At 46.8% G+C, this 9,127-nt stretch overlaps 1 protein-coding gene across 1 annotated transcript; it reads right to left on the bottom strand.

Moving 5' to 3' along the window:
* Positions 1-1,404: 1,404 nt before the first annotated feature.
* Positions 1,405-3,403, bottom strand: Got2 (glutamate oxaloacetate transaminase 2). The gene has a single exon (XM_084592334.1). It carries the CDS (start codon positions 3,231-3,233, stop codon positions 1,953-1,955), a length of 1,281 nt encoding a protein of 426 aa, XP_084448460.1. The 5' UTR covers positions 3,234-3,403; the 3' UTR covers positions 1,405-1,952.
* Between the last annotated feature and the right edge of the window lie 5,724 nt (positions 3,404-9,127).

Genomic DNA, 9,127 nt, shown 5'->3' with positions numbered 1-9,127 from the left:
AAGTTTTTTTGAGTAAACAATGTCTCAGTCCTATTGTCACAGAGGAGCGAAGGCTACGTAGTGGAAGGACAGGGTGTTAGTGATGGAAGAAGTGGAAGTGGCGCTGCTGAATGCACTTTGGGCGTGACCCCATCCGGAGTGAAGGTTTCATGCCGTAACATTATGTCGCATTATCTACAAAGAGTACTCTCCAGAATGTTCATGTTGTCATGTGATCCAAACGGTGCCTTTAAATAAAGGTGCTGTCACAGTTGAATGCGAGAATTGTACTGTAAGAAATGCTGCATTTTCAACTTAGAAAAGGCGGGAAGGTAGTGCAGTGTTTTCAGAAGGCAGGTAACGTTGCCATATTGACAGGAAAAACTGGCACAAAAAAGAATCGAAAAAGAATAAAGGCATAGCAATAGCAGCTATAGTGAGATATAACTCTATTAAAATGCAGCAGATGCATCTCGAAAGCAGACCCTTCAAATAATGATGCTGGTCAATTTTCAGGATGCCAATTAATCCAATTAAGCCATGGTAATCCCCCTTCATCTACCATACCCTGCATTGCAATATTAGCAGGTTTAAGGGCATTATCAATGAATGACTTCATGAGAATTGGTCAATACCACTGCCCGCACAGGTGCCCACGAAGGGGAAAAGGCAGCTTTTCCACGAGTTGTATCGGACTATAGCACCTCTGCATTTTGTCACAGTGGCATAAAAAAAAGGAAAAAAAAAAAAAAAAGACTACGGATGCCTTACATGTGTCAATGCCCCCAATAAGAAAGAAAACAGTAATGCATGTGTTAGCATAATGCTGTGCAACATTGGGGACCTCACCATTATGTAAATACTTTGAGTGATATCTTCCATGCTATTCTAATGTGTTTGTTGTCTCTGCTGCAATTATTTTATTATTTTTCTCGCTGCTTACTTTTGTTAACTAATGACCACGCCCTTCGATAATGCCTTACATTGATTGGTGTACAAGGTTTACACTATCAGGATTATATTCATGTTACTAGGATTATATTAATTTAAATCCATTCTTAAGGTGATCTTGCATCAGTCATCAAAGAGCTCTCTCCCAACATGATATCTGGCCTAAGTGTCATTATAAGCAACAAAATTTTGAGACACTCCTTTTTGTGAAATGCCAAGGCTGGCATGCAAGCCTTTTGTTGACCACGAGGTTAGCTGATGGTAGAGGAACCTGAGGAAAACCCTCTTCGAACTCCACTGTCTCTGCGTCAAAGCAAAGAGGTTTACAAGCTGATAAGGCCATATCACAGCTGAGTGGCCATAGCCAGATAAGAGGTTTCAGCACAGAACTGCGCAGGAAGACGTGTTGTCAAACAGAAGTCCTTTGTTCTGCTTGAGCTTGTGCATGTAGAGTAAAGCTTGTAAATCGGTATCCCTGATGCCAATCCAAACAAAATTTATTCCACAAAAATGTACCAATCCTGTATAATACTAGTGCCTAACTAGCACATAAAGTTCAGTGTAGCTCTGCTTCTCACAGCAAACAACACTTTCAAAAAGTTTTTTCGAGCCCCTCATGAACACCGGTATGCAGCGAGACCACAAATTATTAAATGGTAACACACGTGTCATAAATACTATCACTGATTGTGATGCGAGAACAAACATTTGCCCAAAGCTGAATACAATGGGCATCAACTTGACTTTCCAATGACTAAGATGTTAACAGCCTGCATATGACATCACCAGCTCTAACTGGTACTGAGGGTGATAGCACAGATCGGATGATGAGCCATTCGTCTTCAATCTATCCATGCATATGCAGGCCTGGCAGTCAGTGTGACATAAGCGTGATCCACCTACAGCTTCTTTTTTGATGTAGATGTGACAATGTTTGGACTAACTGCTACACCTGAAGGTCTAGCATGGTGTTTCGCATACAGACGAGCTTGGCGCCTTTTCCGAGTAGCATGAGCTCGCCTTCACTTGGTGACTTGGTGCATCGCGTGCGCCAGGTAGTCCACGTTGTTAGATGAGATGCCTGCCACAGAGATGCGGCCGTCCTTGGTGAGGTAGACGCTGAACTCCTTGATGAGCCGTGCCACCTGCTCCGGGGTCATGCCGGTGAAGCAGAACATGCCAATCTGGTCCGTGATGTGCTGCCAGTTCTTCGTTGAGCCCTCCCTCTTGAGGCCGTCGCGAAGCCGCGTCCGCATGCTGATGATGCGCTCTGCCATGCCCTTGACGTCCTTGAGCCACTGCTGGCGGAGCTCGGGGTCGGTTAGAATGAGGTGCGCGATACGAGCGCCATGGATGGGCGGGTTAGAGTAGGTCGGGCGCACGATGATCTTGATCTGAGACATGACACGGTCCGCTTCCTCTTTGGAGCCGCAGATCATTGAGAACGCACCTATGCGCTCTCCGTACAGGCCCATGTTCTTTGCGAACGACTGCGACATGGCGAATCCGTGGCCGTCTTCAGCGAACAGTCGAACCGCAGAGGCATCTCGGTCGATGTCTCCGGTGGCGAACCCCTGGTATGCCATATCCAGGAAAGGGAACAGGCGCCGGCTTTTGATTACCTTGGATATCTCCTTCCACTGCTCGGGTTTCGGATCCACGCCCGTCGGGTTGTGAGCGCACGCGTGCAGCAAGATGACGGATTCCTCGGGTATCTTAGCAATGTCCTGCAGGGCACCGCCAAAGTCGAAGCCGCACGTCTTGGGGTCGTAGTAGCGGTACTGTTTGACCGTCAATCCAGCACGTTTGAAAAGCGGGATGTGGTTTCCCCATGTTGGAGTGGGCATGTAGATCTCGCGGTTGCCCTTGAAGAACTGGCCTAGGAAGAAAGCACCTATTGTGAGCGAACCCGTGCCCGATATGCCCTGAACCGTAGCGTTTCGCTTGCTGTTAACGACTTCGTTCTGTTCTCCGAATGCCAGCTGCGCGGCGGCGTTGCAGAACTCTGACATACCGCCAATGGGCAGATACTCTTTGTCGAGGTTCCGAGACGTGATGATTTCCTCCGCCTTGCGCACACTAGGCAACACGTACGGCTTTCCGGTGTCGTCGCGGTAGGCCCCGACGCCCAGGTTCATTTTCTTGGGGTTGGTGTCTTTCTTGAAAGCTTCCGTGACGCCCAGGATCGGGTCGGGTGGACCCATTTCGACGTGTGACCACCACGAGCAAGCACGTACGCACGTTGCACCGTATGCACTCTTCGGCACCGAGCTGATCAACGTCTTCTTCAGAGCGTTTGCCATTTTCACGTGCGCTAGCGCAAGGTAAACTGTCAAACACAGGAGAGGTCAAAAGGACGAAGACTTCCACTGGCGCCTTTCAGGGTCAGTGCCGAAATAATCGCACGGATAGAGCCGCCGGAAAGGTTTGCGGACTCTTTGTTGCCAGCAGACGTGGAAAAGAGCCGGCCCGCTAACGACGGACGATGCTGGCGACGCCGCCGGCAACGCCGGCTCTAACGTTACAAGATATCCCAGTAGAGGACGGTACTAGCGGGTGGTACTAATGGTACTAGGTACCATAGTGGTATATAACAGTGGTACTAGCTTTAATCTGTAATGCCTAGAGAGCATAGAGTTTCACCAACGTTGAGTTTCACAGCCTGGCCTGTCCCCAAAAGCAACGTTAAAAGTACATGCACCTTATTGGTACATGTACCATTGACCTTGCATGTACCGGCTACTTTTCAGCTCGTCTGGCCATCATAGCAAATCAACTCGCGCGAAAGTGAAATACAAATCGATAGCTACCATCATGTAGCAGACAAAAATACGCGGAACTTTCTCAAGGCGTCAATTTCGATTATGTGTTCTCTTCCTCTCACAACTCTTTTTGGTGTTGTACTACATAAACGGTTTCTCATCATTAAAATCATATAGGCTTGCTTCGTTGTACGTGCTGACCGCGGTGCTGACCAACGAACAGGAAGTGTCAGCAAGAGATTGTTTTCGTGTCGCCCTTTTCGCGCATACCTTCCGTGGCATTATAGTGGTAGGTCATCGAACGTGCAAATGGATCCCCACTGCCGAATATGTGGCACTCGATACCGCGGCGGACTTGTTTGCAGTCTCCCGAATCTTAGCCCATTTGCGAAAATCTTTGTCAGCTTCTCTGCAAGGCTTGTTTTCCAACCAAAAAGGTCTCGTTCCCAGACGCCACATCGCATTATTTGAAGAAGCGAACAGAGGCATTTCCCTTGTAAACTCTGGCTCAGGGAGACATGTCAAAAAGGTGCAATGGTTGAATACCACCCCTTCATATGTAGAAAAGAGGATGAAGGGGGTGGAGATTGTACAGCGCCTTGCTGCTCCAGCGTGACTGGTCCTTTTGGTTGGAAAACAAGCCTTGCAGAGAAGCTGACTTACAGATTTCCGCAAATAATCTTTTATCAAAAAAGCTGCCACAAGACAACGCTTTGCTCTGTCAGCACTATGTAAATGCTTTTTATATTGCAAACAATTATCAGGTTTTTATCATCAATTCATCAATATTGCCGAGATTATTTTACGTTTTCAATTTCCAAATTTTAAGCACAAAAGCACTTCTTTTCTTCAGATTAAAATTTTCAAAATGATTGTAGTTGTGTTATATATTATCCTGGCTAAAGAAGAAATAAATGCTCAAGAATTCCACAAAAGTTTTATCAATGACGTCTCCATGGGTGCTTATTGAAGCATGGGAAAATAGAAAATGTGGCTGTGCTGCCATGGAGTTCTTTAAAACAACACAGTATCATTTATGGGCAGCACCTAAATGTGTCACATACTTAATCTGTGGAGCCACCGCTGCCATAGTCTTTATCGGAAACAATGTCACCTTTAGTCTATGTGCACAGCTTTGCACATTTCTTCTGATGAGGAATCCATGCACTTAAGTGCCATGACTGACAAATCAAGCCTCAGAGGTTGGCTAACAAAGGAATGCATGCACTCATGAAACTCGTCTTGCTATTATTTTAGAAAAGCAATTGCTCATTGTATTCTTTAATTTCAGATTTTAAACATGAAGGCTACCCTGCTAGAAATAAAAAAGCTTGCAGTATTAAAACAAAAACATCACGATCGAGTCTTTTTAAATGTGAAGAGGCTACAGCACAACTCAAGATGACCAGCGAGGGTACAGGGTAAGATTGGTTTGGTTTGGTTTATGGGGTTTAACGCCCTAAAGCGACTCAGGCTATGATACGCCATAGTGGAGGGTTTTAGACATTTTGACCACCTGGGGTTCTTTAATGTGCACTGACATTGCACTGCACATGGGCGCTTTCCTTTACGCCTCCATCGAAAAGCAGCCGGGGATTCGATCCTGCATCCTTGGAGGCAGTAGTCTAGTGCCCCAACTACTACACCACCACGGCGCAGCAGTTCGGGAGAAGAGAGAGAGAGAAAAACATTTATTATGAGCAGGCGTGAAATATTCAGCCCTAGGTGGGCAACCTCCTCAGTCCAGGAAGCCGTGGACCCGAGCCATCTCCCGAGTCCGGCTGACCAGACTACGCTGATTCTCTAGGCTGGGGCTTGACAGTAGTCTTCCACTGCTCTTCGGTTATGGCCGTGGTGGTTATAGTACCAATTGGTCCCTTGCATCCCCACACAATATGTTGTACGGTGTTTGGTATGTTGCAAAATGCGCATTCATATCTGTAGGTGGTGGGATTCTGTGTAGTAAAGCGCCGTGGACGTGGCTGTTGGTTTGGATTTTTCGGAGGGTGACTGCTTCTTCTCTGGTTAGTTTCTTGTGGGGTGGGGATTATTTTCTTCTGTCAAGTATGTAATGCAGGAGGATGTTAGTATATTTCTTGGGTACATCATGTGTGCTCCGAAACCCCACTGGACGTGGTGCCCGGTTAGCATATCCTCGGGCTGAGGCGTTGGCGGCCTCGTTTCTTTCCAAGTGAGTGTGTCCCGGAGTCCATATGATGCAGGTATCTGGGAGGTGATGAGTTGTGGTGCGACGGAGGATTTGAAGTGCTATGCTGCAAATTCTTCCCTTTTGGTAGTTTCTGCATGCAGACTGTGAATCAGTGAGAATGACGACGTGTTCTTTGCTCGTCGAGACCGCCAATGCAATTGCGGCCTCTTCGGCTGCATCAGTGTCATTTGTTGGAATAGTTGCAGAGGTCTTTTCTGTAAATGTGGAATCCATGACGCTAATGGAGTGGGCTTGTCTTTCCGGATATTTTGCTGCATCAGTGTATCTCGTTTCCGGATTTGTTCCGTGCACTTTGCTCAGGGCCCGAACTTCAATGATGACAGTGAATTTATTGGCACAAGGGCAGTTTTGGCCAAAAAGTGCCAAGCACAAGACGTTTACTCAAGGCGGGACCAAAGACTCATTTTCCAAGCATTTCTCTCCAGAAGAGCCAAGTATCAGGTTAGGAGAAAGCTTCCACCCATTGGGAACCAGTGAGTACTAGCGGGTTTGAATACTGTGCTGCCCTCATACAAAAAAATGCTCAAACTACTAGGGCCAATCCTGCAGTACACATTGAATCTTGACTCCATCATTTACAGCAATGACTGGTATGTCATGTCATACTGAGATAGTCATATGCCTGGCAGTCATTTATTAATTGCCTCGAATTGTCAAAACTCTTATCTATGCTCCTGATCAGCTGCAAAGATATTGTTACGGGCGAGGAAGAAGATACGGGCATTGACATGGGCAGGCGCGCTCGCGCTAGGTCGGCCATCTTTCATTTAAACATCATCTAACATCGCCATCGGTCATGTTCTCCTTTCTTCATCAGCTTGCCGTCTCATAACATTTTGGTAAGAGGCGTGGGGTACGTCATCATCACTCGTCACCCTGGCATGGAGCTTCGGTGCCCTGCGTCTTCTTACGCTGTCGGCAGCGGGTTCCTGGGATGACGCATTGCCCCAGCTTGCCGGACCAGACTCGACATCGCCATTCTCCACCCCTAACCCAGTCCCCCGCCCTGACCACAAGACACAAAGGAAGACAAGTAGCCCGACGTTAAGACCCCACCGACACAAGTCGCCATGAACACGTGAGGACACATCACAAGGCGCAGGGCATGAAGAACCTGACCAAAGGATCTGACAGACCCGAGACACCGACCAGACGAACCCACCGACTCGATACAACAGTACATGTGAAGACATTGCCCCCGCCTGTGCCGTCTGGAACCTAGCCGTCAAATCCTGGCGACCAGTGCAGCAAAAGCACAAGATCATCATCATATCGTAAATATGATGAACTTTGACTTCTTCGTCCACCGATCGGGATGATTGTTCGATGGCCCCGGGTGGTGTTATGGACAAGGAAGAAGCAGGCACTGGCGTGGGCATGTGCGCTCGCGCTAGGTCCGCCATCTACCATCGCCATTGGTCATGTTCTGTCTCCTTTCTTCATGGGCTTGCCACCACGTAACAATATGAAGGGAGCTTGAACCTGCCAGTAACTTTTTGCTTTGAAGAATCTACACGCAGATTTATGCATGCTTACAGACATCTTGCTTACCTGCATGGTAATTGTGAGAGCTGTCATTAAACTTTTATTAAACTGCACAAGCTAGAGCTAGTTAGTGGCTGAAAGAACTGCCTACCCAGATACAGAAATAAATGTCAACAAGCCCGTATACTGTCTGTGTGCAAAGGCAATAGTGTCAGTGTGCGTAGGCCTACTTAAGAAACTGTTGTCAAAATATGTGCTTACTCACATGCCTTCACACCTGCAAATTCCAGAACTAGTTGAAAGCATAATGCACTGCATTATCTAGGAAAGGTCAAAGTGATTATACATCACTGCAATTAAAACACGAATAACCTCTGCCGAACAGTATCTTCAGTATATCAAAGAAAACACGAGACGCCATCCTTCCGTAGCATAAAGCTTTCTAAAGAAGTCATTTAAACTTATTAGATGGTGCCACAGCTAGCTAATACTTTTGCTACAGTTCAGAACTAGTGCCTCTGCTATATTCTCTCTCTCTCCCTGCTTAATATATGCAACTTGTTGGGCTATAATGTTGATGGTGACTGGTGTGTGTACAGTTCAAGCACAAGCTTGCAAGCATTCTGCTGTGCAATGAAAAAATGAAAAAAAAAAAAAAAAAAAATTCTGACAGTCAAAAGGGGTCAAGCTTGCATCTCCATGACACCAGTTCTATCCACTACAGATTCCATTGAGAGGGAATGGAACACACGTAGTTGCAGCATGATGTTGACTGGCTTCGCACGTGGCGGTTGTTGCACTGCTAGCTGAAGCTTCCCAGCCAAGGTTCAGCCTCCCTGCATGTCCACACACAGTAGCGTAGCCAGAAATAGTTTTCAGGGTGTCTTGTACGCGATTGGTCGAAAAAAGATAAGCGAGATCATGGGGTGTTTTGACACCAAAACACCCCTTTGGCTATACATCCCTGTGAGCATAGAAGGGTGCTCCACACATTAGCATAAATCTGAAATATTCTCCTAATGAGCTGTTTTCAGACCACCCTTACAGCAATAAGCAGCAATGGGATGCCTTCACCCTTATGCTTATCATAACACACAATGTAAAAGTTATTAAGAACTCTCATACTTTCCAGGGATCAACAATGGTTTGGCCTGTCACGATTTTAATTTTCAGTATATGCGTCCTAATCTAAGCTGACGTGACACTAACATATACAGTGGATTTCGGATATACCGAATATATGTAGTCTCGGATATACCGAACTCGAAGGGGATCGCAAAATAGTTCCATGTATTGATAATTCGATACATAACCCATGCCAACAAATGAGCCTCTCTGTACCCTATAAGTGTGAATACATGCACCCACGCAGCGGCATGTCTGCCGGCATAGCAGCAGCACACCACTCGCCATGGATGCGGTGACCCCTAAGGAGTATGCGCGCACACTCGAGCGCAAAGCGTCATCTTCTGCCAGGCATCGAAAAGAAAAGCATACAAGTACACATATTAGCGAGCTGCAGTGGACAGTGCTTTGGAAATAGCCACCGCACATCATAAGAGTTACTTGTAAGCGCAATAACTTGATTAAAATTGAGGTGCAGTTGATTCTTGCATTGCCTTCAGCAGAGAAGCAGGCCAAGCGAGCTGCCTCAAGCCTTCAGTTGGTTAGGCTGGCATCACCGCATCACAACCGGTGCACCGAACATCGGCTTCCTCAC

The sequence above is a fragment of the Amblyomma maculatum genome, chromosome 1 (assembly GCF_055883805.1).
Source record: "Amblyomma maculatum isolate TAMU_Amacu chromosome 1, ASM5588380v1, whole genome shotgun sequence".
Taxonomy (NCBI): Eukaryota; Metazoa; Arthropoda; class Arachnida; order Ixodida; family Ixodidae; genus Amblyomma; species Amblyomma maculatum.
The sequence above is the reverse complement of the archived record's forward strand: the minus strand, read 5'-3'. Positions and strand labels throughout refer to the sequence as shown.